The 23,835-nt window shown below is 41.4% G+C and overlaps 1 protein-coding gene across 4 annotated transcripts in view; it reads left to right on the top strand.

The window, feature by feature from the left end:
- Positions 1-3,365: 3,365 nt before the first annotated feature.
- SLAIN1 (SLAIN motif family member 1) overlaps positions 3,366-23,835 on the top strand; it is a gene marked incomplete at its 5' end in the record, with an annotated part of 59,187 nt that continues 38,717 nt past the window's right edge. For 3 of the 4 annotated variants that reach the window (XM_080799676.1, XM_080799675.1, XM_080799674.1), the window contains 2 exons: positions 3,366-3,967; positions 17,549-17,688. In XM_080799676.1, the coding sequence (XP_080655802.1) occupies positions 3,366-3,967; positions 17,549-17,688 (742 nt within the window). Of the gene's footprint in view, positions 3,968-17,548; positions 17,691-21,998; positions 22,075-23,835 lie in introns of all 4 variants that reach the window. The other variant, XM_080799673.1, reaches the window with a different exon arrangement.

The following is a 23,835-nucleotide window of genomic DNA, read 5'->3' as shown; positions in this document are numbered from 1 at the left end:
TCCAGGTAAAACTTGGGGATTTATTTATTTATTCATTTATTCTTAAAAAAATTCAATGTGTCTTTGCTACGTGCTGGACACTGTGCGGGAAACTGTATCAGGGCAGTGGGGACCCACAGTATACGAGTCTATTCTGTATGGACAAACAGGAATCTTCATTAAGAGGCAAACAAAATCAAACACCATAGTCTGATTGAACTTGAAAACACAGTTGGGGATCTTTGATCTTACTTTAAACACTTTAAGTGATTTCCTCTTCTTAGAGTAATTGGATCTATGAGCATGATAAATGTGGTGCCCATCTTAGGGTATGTCCATTGCACTGATGGAAAATCTACACTTAAAATGTTTGGGGCTCCCTCTTAGAGAACTTTTACCCTAAGACAAGGATATAAGGAAAAGAGTGGTTGCACCACTAAAAACTATGCTGAGAGCCGTCATTGTTTTCATGCCTGAATTTGGGCGAGTTGCCTAACCTTGTTAGGTCCCATCTGTAAAACTAGGATAATAACAAGCTGTTCCTAGATTCCCTCAGAGAATTAGATTTACAAACTCAAGAAGAAACTGCTGCCTTTTCAGTTCTGTGGTGAGATCAATTTGATGTCCATAGACACTGTTAAAGATATATGCAAACATACAAATCAAAAAAAGTTATTTTTTCTCTTAAAGTTCAGTAAAATGATTTAGTGACCATAGTTCTGAAGCATAAGCAATGGGAAGCAATAGAGAAATATGCATTTATTTATCTGGTTTGATTGTGTGATATATGGATGTTTCTCCTCACTTTATGGTATTTCAAATGCATTGTTAAAGCAAAGTTCTTAATGAGACTTGCACTTTTATATTTCATAAGCTTCTGAAATCATATATTTTATTTAAAATAAAAATAATTTAAAGTGGAGTAACTATGCATGCAATTTCTTTCAAAGCATAAAGCTTTGCAAATTTGCATCAAAATAAAAAATCAAGACTGCTTAATTAAAACCTTGACACCATCAACCTCTTTAATTACGTGTTAAAGAGACAGGCATCCTGGGGATACCAAGTTAAAATCTGTGTACATTCTGGTCCTCTCTGGTGTGTGTACATGAGTAGCTCACAAAAGGGGAGAAAAAAAGAGATGCTTTAATAGGAAGGAGAAGAAATTGTTTAAAATTTCTCTGGACATGAGTCATTTCATACTTTTTAAAACAGTTGTGAAGAGGGCAAATTTGTCTTTTCAGAAGAAGAATGAAGAAAAGAAATTTAGGGCAGAATGTGTCATCTCTATTCTATGTCTAAATTTCAATGAACACTTACTTTTTAAACACTAATGTTTTATTTAATAATTGTGACTTAGAAGACACAGTTCTAAGACTTGACTACTGGTTGCTTGGCTGTATTCTGTAGACCGTAGTGAGTAAATGGGGGAGGAGCGGGCTGTTTATTTCACTGCTTCTCTAGAGTATATAAATTTTGTAGTGAAATGACTGCTTTTCTTTACATCTGAATTCTTGCTGTCTTCACTATTATGTGTCTCTTCCCAATTTCTTTTGCTAATGAGGAAGCCAGCAGCTCTTTGTTCTCATTGTGTCTGTTGTCTCCCTTTCTTTGTGTTGCAGGGTTCCTGCTACCCGCATCTGCCACTGAGCATGCGGAAAAATCCTTCAATAGATTCTTTACTTAGGACTTTCAGGAGTATTATTCCACTTCTCCAGGTTTTAGTAGTCACCAGGATATCCAGAAGATAGACCGAAACTTGGAAAGGTGATACAGGTGGTTCAGTGGTGTTCTCCCAAGCGGGAACTCCAGATAGGAAGGGTCTGGGTAGTTGTCACCCATACTTCTCCAATTTATGGAAGCCCTCACCACACAAGTTAAATGCAGATCACCCACCCTACAGGCAGAAGCCACAGATATTGATTGATAACTGAGAAGACACAAGTGTTTCAGAGCAGGAGGGCACAGAGCCAAATCTAAAACCAATGATACAATGTGCATGCAGTTCCAAAGGGATGTGGAACATTGTCACAAAGATCAGTATGAAAAGTCCTGGAGCAGGAACTCTTACTAGATAGCCTATCATCTGAGGATGAGAACCAGTTGTGTGGACTTTTCTCATAATAAAATCTCGGACTTTTTCCCGATTGTGTTAAATACTTGCAATGCTAGGTCAATACTGATTGATGGAAACTGAATTCCATTCTTCTGCCTAAAAGCTTCCCGACTCCCCCCTCCGGGGCAGATTTGCCCGTGGTTTCCAAAAGATATAAAAAGAGCAGCCTTGCAGGTGAGTTTAGGGATATTGGGATAGAGTTCGAAGGTTTTCTTTTTCTCATTTCTTTTTTTCTCTGTCCCCTTCCACCCCGTAAGTCTGACCTAACAGCTTGTCAATTATTAAAGAGATGGAACGCTACACAATTTTACTCAGGTTTCGCCTATAATGATTTTTGCTTGTTTTGTTCAATGCTCGATGGCCAGCTCTTTTGTCTGATAAATGTAAGAATATACATAGTATGGAAAATGCTCTTGCATTATTATGACAAACATTGGTGGTAACAGAATAATTTGAATTCGACTCTTTTAGAATCAACTAAACACTTGGCTTTTCAGCAGCGGGCCACTCTCAGGATTTCTTCTTTCTCCTCGCCCTCCTCTCCCACCATTTTGTCTCTGTGTTACCAATTAGTGGATTAATAGCATGGTCTCCAAGTCTTTCTGTTCCACTTTCTCATTTTCCGCCCCTTAGGATAACGTTCCCTGGCCCTCTGCTTCTCTACAGGTTTCCTCAGCCAGTGGCTAGTGGCTAAGGTCATTGAGCACAAGCTCCTGGACCGTAGCAAACGAGAGGACGCGGCGTGCACTCCTCCAGGGCAGACACCTGCAGCGGCTCTTTTGGAACCGGCTCAGAGATCCGCACAGTTCGCTCTCCCCACAGCTGCGGAAGCGCCTGTGGCGGGAAAGTTCGGGCCAGGTCCAATCAGGCACCTAGGGCTAGGTAGAGCGGGCGGCGGCCCCAGGACCCCAGCCTCCGCTGCCTGCCCCGCCCTGCGAGCTCCTCCTTCCCCGCGGCAGGTCCTCCACCGGCCCCGCCCACCCGGCATCGCCCCGCCCCGCCCCGGGGCCGCGGCTAAAACCCGGAGCCGCCGCGGCGCCTAGGGGACTGGAGGGACGCTCTGAGCATGTGCAGAGCTGTTTGGCGGCGGCTGCTTCGGCCGGAGGCTGGGGCCCGGTGCTGATGCGAACAGCCGGCTCGGCCTCTGTCCCAGCGTGGTCGGCGCCCCCGGCCCGGGTGGCAGGGAAGGAGCCATAGTCTCCCCGCGGCCCGAGGAGCGGGCGCGGCGGCGCGCACCCCCTCGGCAGCCGCGGCGCCTTCGGGGCCCACGATGATGGCGGAGCAGGTGAAATGCGCCTCGGCAGGGGGCGGCTCCGGAGCGGGCTCCGGGCCGGTGGTGAACGCGGAGCTGGAGGTGAAGAAGCTGCAGGAGCTGGTGCGCAAGCTGGAGAAGCAGAACGAGCAGCTGCGGAGCCGGGCGGCCAGCGCGGCCGCCGCCCCGCACCTGCTGCTGCTGCCGCCGCCGCCGCCCGCCGCGCCGCCCCCCGCCGGGGCCTGCAGCCCGTTGGGTCCGCGGAGCCCCCCGGCCGCCGCCGCCTCAGGGGGTCTGGGGCTCGGGCTGGCGTTGGGCGCCGGCGGCGGCGGCGGCGGCGGCGGCTCCAGCCCCTCGTTCTCGGGGACCTACTGCCTGCCCAGCCCGGCGCCCTCCCTGCTCTGCAGCCTGGCGCAGCCCCCCGAGGCGCCCTTCGTCTACTTCAAGCCGGCCGCGGGCTTCTTCGGCGCGGGCGGCGGCGGGCCGGAGCCGGGGGGCGCGGGGACGCCGCCGGGGGGAGCCGCCGCGCCGCCCTCGCCGCCCCCCACGCTGCTGGACGAGGTGGAGCCGCTGGACCTGGAGAGCGTAGCCGCCTGGCGGGACGAGGACGACTACACCTGGTATTGCCGGGCTCCGCTCCCTCCCCCGGAACCCCGGCCTCGGAGGCCCGGGGACGGCGGGGAGGGCGTGGGCAGGGGAGGAGAGGGGGACCTCGTCCTTGCCCCCGGACGTGGTGGCCTGGCTGGTGCCCAACTCAGCGAGGAGTGGAGGCTTTTCGCGGGGGCGGAAACCTGTTTCTCACAGCTCAGGCTGAACCAGCTGGGGATGAATGGGTCTCCTCCATCTCCCCGTCTTCTGCTCTGCGCTGATGACTCGGTCCCCAGCTCCCTGTTAGCATTAACTGAAAAATCCGTGCCATCTTTTTGTTACTCAGTCCTCCTCCCCCCCGTCATTTTTGGGAGTAGCGGGGGATGGGTAGGGGTTGGCCTCAGTCTGCGACTGTTCCTGGTCTTTCCTCCCAAACGAACGCTGGGCAGGATTTGCGTGCTCTGCGGTCTCGTCCCGTGGCGTCCCGAGCCGCCCAGTGATGGATCGATCTCTCCTTAGAGATTCGTGCTTGCAGTTGGAGTTGTGCAGTCGCGTGTCCTCATGCGCTGCATTTTCGTTGATAGCTTCTCGTTTCAAAGACTGACTTGCTTTTTGAAATATATGCTGCTCTCACTGGCTTTCCTGTCAGTAATGGTGTCAAAAAGGAGGGCTTTTTCAGGGAATGGAGTGGGCAGCATGAAAGTACTGTTACTTAGAAATCAAGGATCTTTCTTTAATTTTTAAAACTGAACCGTTGATTGAAAAAAAGTGAGAAGCAACTTTTTATTTTATTTTTAGAAACCGTGAGTTGGTTATCAGAAGACTTGTGGTTTGCAGCATCTTTTCATTTGAAATCTGGCTAGCTCTATTTTCCACCAATGAGTAACTTTGTGTGTGTGGGGGGGGGGAGTCTAATTCCCTTATTTTTCATGCTGCTTTCTCATGGAGTAAGTCCTTTCATGACTGACTTCTGGTTGGTTGGTTTGCTTTCCTCCATCAGGAGAGGTAGTGGGACATGGTAAGATGAGTTGAAGCCTCAGGAGGTCAGACTTAAGTTCCTGCAGGGAAAATGAACAGCCTTCACCTTTCTGTAGCTGCGGCGTGAAGGACAGTTGTCCTTTTACCTTGGGTCCTTCTACTTCCGACCCTTCCTGTTTTTTGCAAGCTGGGTTTTCCTTACTTTCTCTGTGGTCCTGTTGCATGATCCCACAGAGGGAATGAGACATGGAGAACCCTACCGGTTTTCCCGTTGAGACCTGTGGTGTTCCCTTATACTCTGAGAACTCTCGATGGTAACGTGCATTAACTAGTTGGCCTGATTCAGAGAATCAAAATGGATGGAGCTACAATAAAGCATCCTTCTCTTCCTCCAACTTAGTGCTCCACCTGTGGGCAACTGTGCTGGTTGCTCAAGTTGTAAAGATCAGAACAACTCCCCACTCTGCGTAGCTTTGAGCCATTCTTTAGAAATGACACCGTTGTGTTTGTGGAGCCCAAGCTGTGTTGTAAACTGAGTTTCAGCCTGAGCATGGTACTAGAAAGTGCTCTTATGGCGGTTCTTAGGTTATAACAACTATAAGCCCTTATGCTACTTTCAAATTATGTTACCTTGATTTAGGGCCCACTTGGCCTTTTCTGGAGATACGTGAATGGTAGAAGGCAACTTATTTGTATTTTTGATGGGTATCAATCCTATCCATTAAAAATGTTAGCATCTTTAAACCTGTGATATATTTACGATTTTATGTGTATTCAGTTGGGGTGGTATATACATAGCTAATAGAATTGTAATATTTTCTTCCATTGAATGGACTTCTACCTATTTAGTTATCATCCAGCTACTGCTAGAATTTTGATATGCAGGATTTTCATAGTTTAATTTTTGTCAAAATAGTATTGGAATAACTTTGGGGAAAAAATGACCTGCTTAATGGAATTACTCTGTTAGCACTTGAGATGGTTTGAAGTGAATGTAAAATATAGCAGGTTCTACTAATTTCACTCGTCAGATATTCAGCGGAGTACATAAATCAATGCCCCGACACTTTATGGATGTTTCCACAGACAAGCGGCACACTATTTTACAGCATGTCTTTCTCAGAAGAAATTGAGGACTGGAATCCCATGTGGAAAAATGGAGGGATAATTACTCTTTGGTGGAATGTAATTAAAACATTTTTAAAGTCACCTGATTTACAGAAAACTTTCTGTCCTGACACCTTATACATTAAAATATTTTTGTATTACATTATCTTGGCCTATTGATGAGTAAATAGCAGGCCTAATTCTCCCAAGTTGAACCTACTTGTTAATGCTTGCAAAGCTCTCTGATGATGTTCCTTCATCGCTGTAAACTGTGTACATCCCTGTCCTGTAGTCTCACAAACAGGGTGTTTTTCATTTGGATTGTCTCGTATGTTTGCAGGGAGACAACTTACCTTTATTTCCCCTGTTAGGAAACAACTGTAGTGGATAATAAGTACCTGATTATTCTAAAAATACTTAAAAATAGTTTTACATTTTCACTGTGGAAGAAAAAAGCCCTCACAGATGTGAGTATGAAGTCACAGGAGTCTTTCCTCTTGTCCTGAATTCATTAACCATGTTTCAGAGTTTAACTGTTAACATTCTGCAGATCCTTCAAGATACAAACATAATTATCCAAATCCTTAAATGCACATCAGTTTTTTTTTTTAATTTTATTTATTTATTTGACAGAAATCACAAGTAGGCAGAGAGGCAGGCAGAGAGAGAGGAGGAAGCAGGCTCCCCGCCGAGCAGAGAGCCCGATGTGGGGCTCGATCCCAGGACCCCGGGATCATGACCTGAGCCGAAGGCAGAGGCTTTAACCCGCTGAGCCACCCAGGCGCCCCACACATCAGTTTTTTTTAACCTGCCTTTCACCGAACCTGTCTTGGACATATTTGTCTCCCTATAACAGTTGCATCATTGTTAAAGTACCCATATTTATTAAGGACCAATGTACTGTTGACTGTCTCCCCTATAATTTTTCATGCATTTTTATCATGATTCCATCCTAATGACTTAAAATTGATATTTGATTATTTAGAACAGTATTTCCCGCAAGATGTCTTATCTTCAGGAAAGGAAGCTCACAGATGTAGATTAATCTTTGAATATTTTGAAGTTCTTTCATGTAAGTCTCATTTTTTTCTAATAAAAGCTTGTACTGTAACTCTTCACCTTTTATTAACAACCCCGACAATGCTTGGCTCAAGAATTATGTGTAGAAGGAAAACCGTTAATTGTAGAATCAGTATTTGCTTGATGATAGTTCATTAGTTAATGAATGGTCAATCAGGTCTCTTAGGTCTTTTTTCCAAACAGTTATTTAACCTATAAGTATCTTATGTTTATAAAAAACCAAAACTTTGTGAGAAGGATAGTGTGTTCTCCTTTTCATTTTGATGAAAATCTTTGAAATTAAACAGTTGTCTCATTTCTTCAAATATTTATCTCAGTTGAATTTAAATTATTTTTTCTTTAATCTTAGCATAGGGCTGCTAGAAGTAAATGTCTCAGGAAATTAGATTGTGGTTCCAGAACCTTAATTTTTTTTTTTTTTTAAAGACTTATTTATTTTAGAGTGAAAGCACATGAGCAGGGAGAAGGGCAGAGGGAGAATCTCAAGCAGATCCCCTGCTGAGCACAGAGCCCCACGCTGGGCTTGATCCCACAACCCTGAGGTCATGACCTGAGCCAAAATCAAGAGTCAGACGCTTAACTGACTGAGCTACCCAGGTGCCCCCTAGAACCTTAATTCTTAAGTCCAATTGTTATAATCCCATAGTAAACTTCATGTCCTGCTACATGGGTTCCTCAGTGATCGCTGCTAATTTGACAGCCTTAGCTCTCCAGAAAACCATAGGCTAGAAGGGGGGGGGGGGTCTCTGAGTTTCAGGAGCAAATAAGCTCCAAGGATGGTGACTTTGATGTGTACTTGGAACATGTGCCTGGATGATTTGCCAGTGTGTATGGAAGGATGTTTTCAAAATCACTGTCCCGTGTCACCAAGCTGAGAAGCAGCAGGGTATCAGGAAAAGAGAGCAGATTGGTGTGAAGTGGCCAGAGGAGCAGTAAGTTGTTAACTTCACTCTAGACCTTTCCATGACCTATTTCAGCTCCCCCATTTCCTGACTGAGGGACTGAAGCTCTGCGGTGAAATGACTTAAGCGCCTCCAGTTATTTATTGAAAGGTTAAAACCACAGTTCAGATGGTTGAGACCGATTCCGAAGTGTGTACAGCACGGCTGTTCTTCTCGAGCTTGGTTATGACCGTCAGCGTGTCATAAGTTCAGCTTAGTGGCTTGACCGGCATTTCTTCTTTAAAAAACGGAGAGCAGTAGAATATAAAATCAGAAGGCAGCATATCTTGTGAAACAAATTTGTATTGATTGAACTTATTTCAGTTTTACCTGTGTGTGCCCTGGGCCGAAATAGTAAATATATTTGTGCGTTAAGGTCGCAATTAGAAAAACTCCATTTTACACCATTTGGAAGCAAAATGGTGTTGAAGAAAGCAGGTGGAAAAGCCCAGCTCTCTGAAGATAGGGTAGCACCGGGGAAAGTCAGGTCTTGCGCACCTCAGTCAGGGAGAGAAGTCTATATTCAGAAAATGTCAAGATAATGATATGCCAGCTAACAGAAAATACAGTCCTGTAGGGCCTTTATTTTAGTGGAGTGGCAATTAGAAGAATATTGAAACTTATGTAAAAGGGACGTGGCAGAGATTTTTAAACTTACCCAATGGAAAGGACAGGAGAAAAGTTCATAATTATATAAGGGGGAAAGAGCGCTATGTACAAATTAAGGAAAATTTAATGAACGAGCTATTCATCTTTTGCGTGTAACACCAAGACCCCGGACAGCTGGCTAAAATCCTTGCCAATTCTCCATCAAAGCTGCTGAATACCTTGTACTGTACATATGGCACAGCTAAATTAGACCACCTGAACTGGTCTCCCCCCCCCCCCCCCCGATAATTGATTTTCAGTGAAAAGACCAGAGGGTGCTTCACTTTCTGACAATGCTAATTGAAAACCGCAGTGTTTTCTAGAGGCGAACGGAGTCGAGTGAAGTATGTGCTGAGGTCTTTGAAACGCTGCAGTGAGACACCAAAATAGAATCCAGCTCTAACTGTGGAGGGACGGGGGAAGAGTCTGCTGTAGGACAATTCCGTAACTCCAATTTGGGCTTCGCGTGTCCTTTTAATAGCTTAGTGGTGGTGAATTTGCTTTGTGGTGGCTGCCGAGTGTGACTCTAGTAGGCGCTGGTGAATCAGACGCTTGAGTTCCGCTGAAGAGTGATTGATTGCCTATCAGTGCTGATGCTTCAGCTTTCCTTAAAATAGAACTTGTGATGCTTGAAAGCTCTTAAATTACACGTCTGAAAATTGCCACATATTCCTTCTCAGTGACAGGCATGTAAAACATATGCATATGTTTTGCCGTATCATTTGTTTTTGTGTTATCAGAAGGATGACTTTAGAATCAAACATTTACTTGAGAATAACTGATTTTTTTTTTTTTTCCTAGATAGTTGTAATAGTCCTTTGAAGCACTCAGGTGATTATTCTGATGGCAGGTTTGATGTTGTTCCTGTCCTCCCAGTATTAACATGGGAGTTAAGTGAGGGCATCCAGAATGTGAAATGTATGGAGAAGAGATTCTACGAGAAAGCAGATTTCTAGTCATGTGCCTTTGGAAGGTCTTGATGCAAAGTTAAAGAAAATTAGAGTGTGACGTTTTCAAAGATAGCTTTCCTAATACTTGAAGAATTCTCAAGTTTTAGGTGAAGGTTTTTCTTGTATCTTGCTAGATTCTAATATAGTTTCATCAGTGGAACTAGAGAAGTTGAAAGAGCAGTTTCTAAGTCACTAGGAGACATGTGGCATTAATGATGGCAAAATGGGATATTGTAACGACTACAAATAAGGTGATTTTTATGACTTTTTGGAAGATTGGAACCATTGGGGTGAATACAGGTTTTACACTGCTTATCTAATTTTGGTCTTATGTCACAACCAAGGAGTTTGTAGCTCTGTGATCTCCATCTTCCTGTTTCTTTAGGTCCAGCTCTAGGCTTCGTCATGGAAATAGTAGGCTCAGAGCCATCCTGGGTACATTGTTTGTGGAGACTGACTCTGAAAATGATCCGTTGTCTTTACACCATGCTTTGCACAGTGCTTCTAAAGTTTTATCAAAGTAATGCAATAAACAGGATGTAAATAGCGAGGCTTTTTACAGAAAGCAGGAGCCCTCTCTCACTCGGACCTCTGAGTCCTCTGCACAGGCATCACTTGATTCCCATATGGTTGTTTCTTTTGCTCTTTATTTCTCAGCAGTCATTTGTACTATATGATCTTAGATGTCTGTAGACTTGTTTTGGAAGATGAAGACTAAGCTCTCTTCTCCTCGTCCTCACACCACCATGTCATCTTTCCCTTCTCATAATGGTTTTCATAATTTTTGTGTTAAATGCTATGTAACACCTGTATTATGACTATAATGGTTATTAACTGAGCCCTGTTAATTGAATGTTATTTTCCTCTCATCCCTTTTTTCCTCCAAGAGTTACTAATGACCTCTCTTTTCCCCCTTCAATTTCTTTAATCCCTATTACTGATTACTTTTTCAAGTACTCTCCTGGAGCCATAAATTCCTTAATAAGGTCATACATACTTGACAGTCTTTTTAATCTGTTTTTAACAATTTACTTTGTAATGCCATCCCTTCTGGAACTTCCAAGCCCATTGCTCCAGTCTTTACTGTTTGCTTCTTAGGCTGCGTGCACAGTGCTGCGTAAATGGGAATTTCTTAGGTTTCTTGCTTATGTTGGACCTCCCATTTTAAAAATTCTTTGTCTTCATATATTTTATTTAATCTAGTGGGGAGGGCACAGCCTCCAGTAGTTTTCTGAGAAAGGGCATTATTATGAGAAGTACACTGTGAAATTCTGCTTATTTAAAAATGTCTTTATTCTAGCCTCATGAAAGATTCATAGTTGGGCTGGGTATGATAAGCCTAAGTCACTTTCTCTTATGTTTGAAGGCATTGTTTCATTTTGTTCTAATTTTTATTAGGTTTTAGATATTGAAGTGCACTGTGGTTTGGATATCTAATCCTTAACTTTTTTAGTGTTCTTTATCCCTAGTTTTTCTAAAATGCCATGTTGTATCTTGGTATGGGCCTCTCTTATTTGTGGTACTGGACATTTATGGGTGCTCTCACTTTAGAATTCAATGGCCTGCCTTCAGTTCTCAAAATTTTCTGCCCCTGCCTTTTAAAATAATCTTCTCTCCATGTATGTGCATATATATATATATATACACATATATATATATATATAAAAGTGTGTTTGTGTTTTAGAACTTGTAATAATCAGATGTAGGCCCACCTGATGGAGTCATTTAATTGTTTTTGTTTGTCTTCTTTCATTGTAAATCTGTGTCTTTGTTTTGCATCTGGGAGACTGCTTCAACTTGATCTTTCAAACTCACTTACTGAATTTTTTGTATATGCTAAAAGTTTCATTTTCCAAGAATGAAGAATCTTTCTTTTTTAATATCTTATTTTTGTGTGTGTGTGAATGTAACTTTTTCTCTCAGATGATACCAGTTATGGTTGTCCTAGATTTTTCATCAGTTCTCTGTGTTGTTTTCTCAGTTCTCCTTTCCCTCTACTTTTAGTCTCAGCTTTCAATTTAAAAGGAATATTCTAAGTTTCTGGTGTCACTGATGATCTGTTTGCACCCAAAGAGGCGGGCATTGAAGTTGATCTAAAGCTCTGCGTGGGTGGAGCTCTTCACCTAGTGATTGGATGGGTAGCCAGTTCAAGTTTCAGGATTCCTCGGTCTTCTCTTGGGTTCATCTGTCTCTGGACACAAGTTTCTATACGCCTGGGAAATAAAGAGTAACGCAGTCAGTTCTAGGAATAGTAAAGGGAAAATGGGACTAAAGTTTGAGCCAGTCAACATGGAGGCGTTCATTTCACCTCTCTGGTTCAGTGAAGTACTTCATCGCTCCTTCAGTTGAATTTGTGCCTGAAGTCAGAGCTTCTGGGCCAGCCTCTGGTCTTGGGTCGTGGTGGGGAAGAGGTGGTGGGGGCAAGTGCTGCTTTTGAATGTGCTATGAGTCTGGTCCAATGAAGGAACTGTAGTACATAGACCCTAGTGGATAAAGGAAATCTTCAGAGTTCCCCTATAAGCAAAAACAAAACGAAACAAAACCCGACAAAAAACTACCAGAAAAAAATCCAACTTGTGGGAGTACCTAAAATCCTGAGGCAGCCTGGTTGGTGGAAGCTTTGTAGTAGAAGATGAGAGCGGTTCTTATGATGCTAGAGGTAATGAGCAGAACAGTGCTTCACACAGTGGCTTCTTGGGGCAGTGAGAGGGGTTTGAGAACAAGCAGAGACTCCGGCAGTGGCATGAATTTGTGTGTGTATAAAACAGTAGGGATAACTTATTAAAGAAGTCTAAAGATAAGTTCCATTCTCTCTCTTAAAAAAAAAAAAAAAAGCTAAATAAATAAGAAAAAAGGGGCACCTGGGGGCTCAGTCAGTTAAGCATTGGACTCTTGATTGTGGCTCAGGTCGTGATCTCAGGATCTGAGATCAAGCCCTGTGTTGGGCTCCACACTGGGCATGGAGCCTGCTTAAGATTCTCTCTCTCCCTGCAATCTCTCTCTCCCCCACCTCTTTAAAAAATAAATAAATAAATAAATAAAGTTCCATAGTTGACTAGTTTAGTGGCCCATTTATGTCAGGGCTGTGGCACCTGCTTGTTGTTTCACCTGAATTCCATTCACCTGGAAAGGCTACTCAAGTCTCGAGGACACTGAAGGACAGAAAATAATTGCTTTTGTGAAATCTTTTTTTAAAGTTTATTGAGGTATAAGTGAAGTATAAGCTGCATATATTAAAATGTACTATTCGATAGGTTTTGACATATATATATATACACACACACCCATAAAACCATCACTAGAGTCAAGAGAGTGAACCATATCTTAATGCTCCAAGTTTTCTTGTGGCCCTTTGCATTTCCTCTCTTCTGCTCCTGCTTACTTCCCATCAAGGCACCCAACCCCTGGTCTGCTCTCCCCGTCAGTCTAGATTAGTTTGCGCTTTCTATACTTTCATATCTTTGAAATTATATATTATGTACCATTTTTTCATTTGTTTTTGGTCTGGCTGCTTAGGATCAAGAGTTATTTTAAAATTCTTCTGTGTTACATGAAACAATAGTTCATTCCTTTTTATTGGGAGAACTATTAGATTGTATGCATGTAACAATGGTTTTTTTTATCCATTCATCTTTTAATGAACGTTTGGGCTGTTTTCAAGTTTTGGCTATTACAAATAAGTCTTTGTGTGGACACATGCATTCATATCTTTTGAATAAATACTTAATGGCTCTTGAGAGGCTGGAACAGGAATAGGTGTATGTTAACTTTTTAGGAAGCTGCCAAAATCTTTCCCAAAGTGGTTAGGCTGTTTCCTATTTCTGCCAGCACCGTATGAGAGTTTCAGTTGCGCTCGTCATGCTTGCCGTGGTCAGGCTTTTTAATTTTAGCCATTCTAATAATAGGTGTGTCGTAGTACTTCATAGTGGTACTACTTTGCATTTACCTCATGACAAATGATGAGCATATTTTCTATATGCTGTTCATTCATAGATTTTCTTTGTTGAAATGTCTGTTTAAATCTTTTGTCCATTTTTAAAAATTGGGTTGTTTATTGAGTATGCAGAGTTTTTACATCTGTCTACATACAAGTTTTTTTTTTATCATATGTGATTTGCAAATATTTTTACCCACTCTGTGGTTTATCATTTATTCTTCTATTAATGTCTTCCAACGAGCAAAGTTGTAATTTTAGTTTTAGTGAAGTCCAATTGATAAAAAATTTTTTTCTTTTATGGATCATATTTTTCCATAGAAGAAATTCTATGTAAGAAATATTTGCCAACCCAAGGACACAAAGACTTTTCTTATGGTTTCTTTTAAAAATTTTATAGCTCCAGGTTTGACATTTTTATATCTCTGGTTTTTTTTTTTTTTTTTTTTTTTTAATATTTTATTTATTTGTCAGAGAGAGAGAGAGGGAGAGAGAGCGAGCGAGCACAGGCAGACAGAGTGGCAGGCAGAGGCAGAGGGAGAAGCAGGCTCCCTGCTGAGCAAGGAGCCTGATGTGGGACTCGATCCCAGGACGCTGGGATCCTGACCTGAGCCGAAGGCAGCCGCTTAACCAACTGAGCCACCCAGGCGTCCCTATATCTCTGTTTTGAGTTAACTTTGGGTATTGTGTAATGTATGGCTCAAAATTTATTTTTTGTATATAGAATTAAAATGCAGTCATTTAATTCTGTATATTAATTCCTGTCCTCCCAGTGTTAGCATGGGAGGTCAAGTCATTGAGCACTCCCATGTGGTGCTTTGGGGGTGCCATAGTGGAATTGAGTGGCTGTGACATTTGTTTCAGCATGATTTGCTCAAAAGTCTCTCTTTTCTTCATTGAATTGTCTTTATACTTCGCCAAGAATCAGTTTTCCATACGTGTGCAGTTCTGGACCATCTTGTTTCCCTATTGATCTGGCTGTCTTCATGTCCTCCTCAATTGTCTTCACCGCTATAGGTTTGTAATGTGTCCCATTCACCGGTAGCTCTCCAACTTCATTGTTTTTTTCAAGGTTGTTTCGACTGTTCTAGGATCTTTGCATTTCCATATGAATCTCAGAATCAGCTTTCAAATTACTTCAAGAAGCTTACTGAACTTTTGGGATTTTATTAAATGGATACATTTAAGGATAATTGACATCTTAACAATATTAAGTCTTCTGATCTGTGAACATGGTCTGTCTTCCCATTTATATCTTTAATTTCTCTCAGAGTGTTTTGTAGTTTTTAGCATATGGGGCTTGACATCCTTTATCAGATTTATCCTTAGGCATCTTATGGTTTTGGTGTAAATGGGAAGTGAAATTTCAAAAATACTGATTGTCCCTAGCATAGACATGCAGTTAACTGTAGTGTGTTCATCTGGTATGCTAGAGTCTTTTTTCCTAAACTCCATCGTTAGTTCGAGTATCTTTTTTGTAGGTTCCTCAGATTTTTTACAGAGATGATCATGTCATCTCTGAATAAAGATAGATTGACTAGTTATTTCCAGTCTAAATGTTTTAATTTATTGTGTGATTGCACTAGCTAGAACCTCTAGTCCTTGTTTTATTCCTGATGTTAGGGGAAGAGCATTCAGCCTTTCATTGTTAAGAATGCTGTTTTTGTACATACCTTTAATCAGAAAGTGTTTCCTTCTTAATTTGCTGAGAGTTTTTTTTTTTTTTTTTTTTTTTTAATCAGGGATGGATGTCAATGCTTTTTTGTTGTTGAGATTATCGTGCCTTTTCTATGGTAAGCTACACTGACTGAATGTTAAACCAACCTTTCATTCCTGGGATAAACCCCACTTTGTAACAATGAAGTATCCCTTTTATATATGGTTGGACTCAATTTGCTAAAATATCCAGATTTTTGCTTCTGTGCTCATGAGGATATTGGTCTTCAATTTCTTTTCTCTGTGGTATTTGGTAGAATTCAGCAGTGAAACCTTCTGGGCCTAGGCTTTTCATTGTGGGTATTACAACATACGTGCATGTGTTGTAGGCAAGCATATAAATGGGTCTTTTGTGACAACTTTAAACATGAGAAACTTGCCCATGTGCCCATCAGAATATTTCCCATTAGTTTTTAGTGGCTAGAATTGTATCCAGAGATTGTGCCTAAGCCAGTGATGGGGCAAACAGGAATGCTGCAGTGACTCAGGTTGGCTTAGCCCGGTGCGTCCATCTCCAGGTGAAGTCTCCGGACAGCAGTACGAGCATCACCTGGAAACTTGTCAGACAGTCATGTTCTTTGACCACGGTCCAAACCTTCTGCCTGCAGTCGAGTGTTAGCAATTTGTGTTTCAACAGCCCAATAAGAGCCTTCGATGCCCCAGAGGTTGAGAACAGCTGACTTAGACTAGCCTGAACTTGGGGAATTAGAGTGAGCTACACGACACTGGACTCTTCAGGGGTCTTTTAGCAAGGGGGGTGGTGATGGAAAGGATGGATTTACATAGGTGGGTATTAATCTTGTCATAGTAGACTGAGGTGTGCCCAGGAATAAGAATTTTCAACTAATCCATATACTCCTGATGAAAGGAGGACCACCGTGGTCCACTGAGGAACTCCTGAATGGATGGAACGGTGTTTTAGAATCTGCACCTGTAACAGGAGTTAGGAGACTGTGTTTTGGGGCAAGTTGCCCCTGCTGCATGGTTTGTATGGTTGGTCAGCTAGACATTTTTAAATGACTGATAAAAAAAAAGGCAAAGGACTACTATTTTATGACATTGAAAATTATGGGAAGTTCAAGTTTCAGTGTCTAGAAATGGTTTATAGGAACACAGCCTACTATTCACCTTGCATACCCTCTGTGGTGCTTTGGGGCTGCCATAGTGGAATTGAGTGGTTGTGACAGAGACTGTGTCCCATGAAGCCCAAGTATGTACTAGCTGCCCCTTTACAGAAAAAGTTTGTCAACCTCTGATCTGTAAGGATAATTTACTGAATAGTACCATTCCCCAACCGTCTTGGGTAACTGAGAAATTATTTTGACAGGTGGGGGTCCTGACTATGATGGCATGAGCGTGAATAGTGAAGTATGGTATTTCAAGAACATGTACTCGTTAGAATTATGGTAACTTTGTTTAAAGGAGTGTTACTTTAGTGTGATTTTTAATTACAATACAGCTTCGTAAATAAGTTAATTACTAGAAGCGGTGATTATAATTTTTTCTCTTCCTTTTTTAAGTCAACTTTTTTTGTATAACCCTGTGACTGAAAATATGCTATAGTTTACCTTAGCACCATATGTCAGAGCGAAAATCTTTAACTTAAAGTGCCTCATGGTGGTTATTTTGAATTCTGTGTAATGGTATAGATGATGAAAGCAAATTTCCCCTAAAACGTATCTTTGAAAGCTGTTTGGCTTTTGTGAGAAAGAAGCACATACCAAGTTTAGTACAGATTTGAGGTGGGGTGGGGGCAGATACCTGATTATTTAAGGATTGAGAGAATCAATAGAATTTCACTAATTTTTAGACTTTTATTTTTTAAAGTACATAAAATTTTCCTAGTTTGTCATGTCATGTTTACATATATTAGCCCAGTTCACGTAACATTCTGCTACCAAAGAAAGAGATGAAAGTGTTCATTTCTACAAACACAAATGAGGTAGTTAGGTCATCATGGGGTCCATTCAGGACCCCATGATGTCCGTTCCAGGCTAGTTCAGTAGCAAAAGCCTCCGATCTCAGACTCTGAGACATAGTTTCTCATAGTGTTTTGAAGTTCTCCTTCCCACCAAGCTACAGAAAGCATTACATTTTGTTTGGGGATATTTGCCTATTAAAAAATAATTTTGGTATTTGAAGTAATCCAATGTGAGTTTTGTGTCCGTAGAAACTGTGAAATACATGTTGTTTTCCCTAGAAGGGAGGTCATGTCCATATACCTATATAATACCTATAATGTAGATTTCTTTTTTTAAGGTTATACGTTGGCTCTTCAAAGACATTCACATCATCAGAGAAATCCCTGAACCCTTTGCAGTGGTGTAGACACGTCCTAGATAACCCGACTCCGGAGATGGAAGCAGCAAGGCGTTCCCTGTGCTTTAGACTGGAGCAAGGTAATTTCGAACCTGTACATCTACGTTCTCAGACTCTTGCCACTGTCAGCTCTGTTAGTTGCTGGTTTTGGAATTGACACTTCAAAGGAAAAGCCTTACCCAGAGGGGCAGCTGTTGCATGTGATTTGCTCCACACTCATCCCACATCAGACTTTCTTAAGGTAGAATATAGTTTCATGCTTGTTTTTAGCCACATTCTTAGCTTGTTTCAGTTTCTAGTGAAAGGTAGGAATGCATATTATTTTTCTGTGTTTTTTTTTTCTTTCTGTATGCAAATATACCAATAAGTAAAATGGTATAGCCTTAAATTTGCTGGGGACAGCAACAGGTAGTGTGGCTGAAATCCAAGATAGAAAATGGAAGTTTCACTGGGACCTGAGTACTGACATTTTTGAGTTCCATATGTATTTAATTGGTTGTATAACTGGAAGTCCTAACCTCTATAAACTGGGAAATAATCTTCATATTGTATATAACGTTAGTTAACTTATAGGGCTGAATATAAGTTTAAGGCCAAAAAAAAACCCGAGTACTGCTGTGGAAGGAAAAAAAACAAAGGAATTATAGTCCTTAGCTTTTTGTCATTTTGTTTTTAATTAAGACTATGATCACTGAGGCTTTTGCTCATCTCTTAACCTCTCGGTATCTTTTTCATTACCTAGGGGCAATCTTTCCATTCCACGGACTCCCTGTATCCAAATCACACCTGAACTTGGAAATGCAGATTCCTGCCTTTTCCAGATTAAATAATCAGAGTCCCTGGGGGTAGGGCTGAGGGAACCTGCACTGACAAGTTCACCACTGTGATTGTGGCACACAGTGAAGTTTGCGAACACTACCTGTGAAGCCCTTCAGGGATAATGATGGGTATCAAAATCTGGACATGAGACAGAGTATAATAGGTAACACTTCTTGAACTCTGAATTCTGTGACCGTCAGTACCTTCAGTTCTTGCCGTCTTCTTATTCAGTTTAACCACACGCCTGTGAGCCAGGGACACACTCACTTTTAGGGAAGAGACAGGTGAAGTTGAGAGAAGGTCAGAAGATTATTGGGACCAGAGTGATACCCCAGGGACAGAACCGGAAGCTGGGTCTCCCTGACCCTAAAGACTGTCCTTCGTCTCTGCTGCTTTTTTGGCACAGTCATAAGTAAATATCAGCAGAAATTTGTTTTAAATATTTGGGAAATGTCAAATTAAAAGGCACATTTTACTAACATTTTAACTAAAGCAAAATGAGGGATTTAGTAAGAAGTTGAAGGGTGGAGTAGGACAAAGGAATAGCATTAGGGTAAAAACGTTGGAGATACATGCTTATCTAAGAGACCAGCCCTGTGAGGCAGCAAACTCTTAACCTTTACTCTGTTCTCGTTTACCCGACTGACCCTGAGCGAACCATTAAATCCCTCTGGACTTTAAGGGCTGTATAGACTGTCTCTAACATCTCTTGATTCAAGGACTGTTCATAGACATTTTTTTTTAGTATTTTATTTATTTGATAGAGATCACAAGTAGGCAGAGAGGCAGGCAGAGAGAGAGAGAGGAGGAAGCAGGCTCCCTGCTGAGCAGAGAGCCCGATGCGGGGCTTGATCCCAGGACCTGGGATCATGACCCGAGCCGAAGGCAGAGTCTTTAACCCACTGAGCCACCCAGGCGCCCCTGTTTATGGACATTTTTATATATGAATTTGCTCAATTTTATTTGAATATATAAAATTCAGATGAAATTCAGATCTAGAATCCTTTAGTTCAGGGGTCAACAAATTTTTTCTGAAAGGGACCTGATAGCAAGTGTTTTAGGCTTTGCAGGCCACGCATTCTCTACCATCAGTAAAAAGCAGCCATAGAGGCAAACATTAACAAACAAGGCTGTGTTCCAATAAACCTTTATCTGTGGATACTGAGATTTGAGTTCTCATGATTTTTTTTTTCCATGTGTCACAAAATATTTTTAACCATTAAAAAAAGAACAAACCCATAAAAACTATTTTTAGCTGGTAGGTGTTACAGAGCTGGGAGGAGGTTGGATTGGAGCCTCCCAGGCCACAGTTTGTGACCTCTGCTTCATTTGCACACAAGGAAGAGTTATATACAAAGTTGATTTAAAAAATAGAGGCTTTGTTCAATTTAATGTAATTAATTCTTTTTGGTGGCTGCTTTTGAGATTTGAGACTAAGTGCCTGATTAGCTAATTTTCCTCTCATTGACGAAGGGCTGAAGCAGAATGGTGAGGTCATGAGGACGTGCATTAATGTGCTGTAGTTTTATTCATAATGTAATGTATTTCAATTTCATGTAAGAGTTTAAGCAGAGAACTAGCTTTTCAAAGCCTACCTTAGTGTTTTCCAAAATTTGTATCTATATCTAAATCCTCTCTTGCTGTGAGAGTAAATGCTTTAGAGTAAATGCTTTTATTCTGAAAATCAGTAATCCGTTCATGAGATAAGAAGTCACTGTCAACAATAGGTTGTTCTTTGGATGAAATTTTTTTTTTGAAATTTAACTTCTATTTTATAGGGCAATTTGTCTATAGTATTAATCTTATGGCTATTGTAAGGAAAATAGCAGATTCCTACCCCGGCTCTCATGCCCATGTGATTACCCAGATGTGGTTACTTAGCAAGAGCTATTTGTTGTGGTTTTGCTATTTATCTCTCATGATTCCCATGCCCATGTGGCTGTGGCTTGAGTTGTCAGTTTATTACTTTGGATGTTGAAGGTTTAATTCTCCAAACACTCTTTTCCCCTTACACTTTCTCTCTGCACATCTTCCTTCCCATGTAGCTTTTTACCAATTTGGGGATACATTAATATTGATCACAATACAAATAATCATATCTCAGCCATGCCGTGTTTTTATTGTTATGTTTCTCCTTTTTGGTCTAACCTTTTATTTTTCCTAGAGTTAATCGTGAAAAGACACTTACTTACTGTTTTTGGTTTTTGTCATTAATTTACCCCCAGACTCTCCAAATGAACTGACCACTGGTACAGTGAGGCAAACAAATCCACCAAGGGCGTTATTGTTTTATTTCCCTTTTTTTTTTTTTTTTTAAACTGTTCCTGCTGATGTCTACCTCTGATCCCCTGCTGGGCTATGAACTGCTTCTCTACAGGAACACCCCCGCCCCCCCCCCCCCACCAGCCCCAGAGCTGTCCTGGGAAGACTTCCCCCTGCCCTCATCCTGGGAATTCTGTCCGCTCTTCAGTGTAGCCCTGCCCGTGTCCCAGATGCCAGGGCTCCCTTTTCCTTATGTTTCCTCTCTGTGTAGAATTCATAATCCTGTTGCCTTTTCAGGGGAGCTGGAGAGGAAAGAGGAAATGGGGGAGGGAAAATTTGAGAACCTCCTGTGTCTGAAAATGTCTTCATTATATCTTCAGTCTTGATTGTTCTTTGAGCTGGGTGTAGAATTCTAGGTTGGAACCCATGTCCAACAGAGTATAGAAGATGTTATTTCATTATATTTCAGCTTTGGGATTGCTGTGGAAGGTCCTATACCATTCTCATTTCTGATTCCTGTGAGCTTTCTTTAAAATAACTTTTAGGGGCTCCTGGGTGGCTCAGTTGGTTAAGGATCTGCTTTCAGGTCAGGTCATGATCCTAGGGTTCTGGGATTGAGCCCCGCATCAGGCTCCCTGTTCGTGTAGAGCCTGCCTCTCCCTCTTCTCCTTACTTGTGCTCTCTCGCTATCTCTTTCTCTCTCAAAATAAATCAATAAATTGATTAATAGATTTTTTAAAGGATTTATTCAAGAATAAAATACCTTTTAGATAGAATCTCAGACTCTTTTAATTTCTAGTATATGACATTTTCATTTTTTTGTGCTGGTGGGCATTTTAAGCAGAAAGCTTGAGTTCTACAAAATGTCCTGATTTCTTTCTCTGTAAATCCCTCCTGTCCTCCAGTTTTCTCCTTTCTTTCATTCTAGATACTCCTTTTAGTTAGATGTTGAATCTCCTGGATTGATGTTCAGATTTTTATATTCTGTCCTGTTTCCTATCCATGCTACTGATGTTCTCTTTTCTTGGAGGTTTTAAAAACTCCTCTTTGAGGGACACCTGGGTGGCTCAATTGGTTAAGCAACTGCCTCCAGCTCAGGTCATGATCCTGGAGTCCTGGGATTGAGTCGTGCATCGGGCTCCCTGCCCAGCAGGGAGTCTGCTTCTCCCTTTGACCCTCTCCCCTCTAATGCTCTTTCTCTCTCTCATTCTCTCTTTCTCAAACAAATAAATAAAACCTTTTAAAAACAACAACAACTCCTCTTTGAACTCCTCTGCTGCGTGTCTATTAAGTACACGCTGTGTGCTAGACACTTTGTAGGGAATGGGGACACAGCAGTGGCCAAACAGATGACAAGTCCATGCCCTCATTGAGTCTGCCTTCTCGTACGCAGACCTTCACTTAATCCTCCCGTGTTTGTGGGGACCCTTATTTGTGTAAGGTATTTTAAATGTAGTAGCTTTTCATTTTGGCTTATTTAAGCAATAAAAGCGAGAGAGGAGCGGCTGCTTGGGGAGGGGAGGTAGCTGAGGATCCCAGTATTTTCCTAAACAGTCATCCTGTTTTTGCCTCACTGTAAAGCTCTCTGTCCTCAGTGGTAGGCTGTACATCCAATTCCAGAACATTCCAGGCTCTTGTTGGCTTGTCCCCACTGTGGGCCCCTAGAGCAGAGAATGTCAGAATCCAAGTCCGTTACCTAATGTTTATCCATTTTCCATTTCGAAATGAAGTTCCCTTCTCAGACTGATAGTGACTCCTCTCCTGTTCCATCTCATTTGCAGGTTTAGAAGACTTGGAGTTTAGCTGTCATTCTAGTGTGTTTTTACATTTAATTGTATTGTTTAAGTATAACTGACAGTTTCAGGTATACAATATAGTGATTCAGCAATTCTGTACATTTCTAAGAATTCATCAAGATATGTGTATTTGTAATTCCCTTCATCTGCTTCACACATCCCCCCACCCTTCTGATCATCACCAGTTCTCTGTATTTAAGAGTCTGTTTCGTGGTCTCTTTTTTCTGTATTCATTTGTTTTGTTTCTTAAATTCTGTGTGAGTGAAAGCATTTGGTATGTGTCTTTCTCTGAGTTTCTTCACTTAGCATAATACTCTCTAGCTCTGTCCATGTTGTTGCAAATGGTAAGATTTCATTCTTTTTATGGCTGAGTAATATTACATTGGATATACACCATATCTTCTTTATCCCTTCATCTATCAGTGGACACTTGGGTTGCTTTCATATGTTGACTTTTGTAAATAATGCTGCATTAAACATAGGAGTGTGTATATGTTTTCAAATTAGTGGTTTCATATTCTTTGGGTAAATACCCAGTATTTACTGGAATTATTGGATCATCGGGTAATTCTATTTTTTAAAGTCCTAGCTACAGCAGTCAGATAAGAAAAAGAAATAAAAGGCATCCAAATTTGTAAGGAAGAAGCAAAACTTTCACTATTTCCAGATGACATGATAGTATATAGAGAAAACCCTGAAGACTCCACCAAAAACTACTAGAACTGATAAATTAATTCAGTAAAGTTGGAGGACACAAAATTAATATGCAGAAATCTGTTGCATTTCTATACACTAATAATGAAGTTGCAGAAAGAGAAGAAAACAATCCCAGTTTTAATTGGCACCAAAAATAATAAAATACCTAGGACTACACTTAACCAAGGAAGTGAAAGATCTGTATACTCTGAAAACTATAGAACACTGATGAAAGAAATTGAAGATGAGACAAAGAAGTGGAAAGATAGTCTATGCTCATGGATGCAGAACCAATGTTTTTAAACTATCCATATCACCCAAGGCAATCTGCAGATGTACTGCAATCTCTATCAAAATACTAACAGTATTTTTCACAGAACTAGAACAAATAATTCTGAAATTTGTGTGGAACTGCAGAGGGCCCTGAATAGCCAAAGCAATCTTGAAAAAGAGGAACAAAGCTTGTGGTATCACAATACTAGATTCAAGATAAACTACAAAGCTGTATGAATTGAAACAGTATGGTACTGGCATAAAAATTGGTGTGTAGATCAATGGAACAGAGTAGAGAACCCAGAAATAAAGCCATGCTTTATGGTCAATTAATCTATGACAAAGAGGCAAAAATATACAATGGGGGAAAGACAGTCTCTT

The sequence above is a fragment of the Martes martes genome (genome assembly GCF_963455335.1).
Source record: "Martes martes genome assembly, chromosome: 3".
Lineage (NCBI taxonomy): Eukaryota > Metazoa > Chordata > Mammalia > Carnivora > Mustelidae > Martes > Martes martes.
The sequence above is the reverse complement of the archived record's forward strand: the minus strand, read 5'-3'. Positions and strand labels throughout refer to the sequence as shown.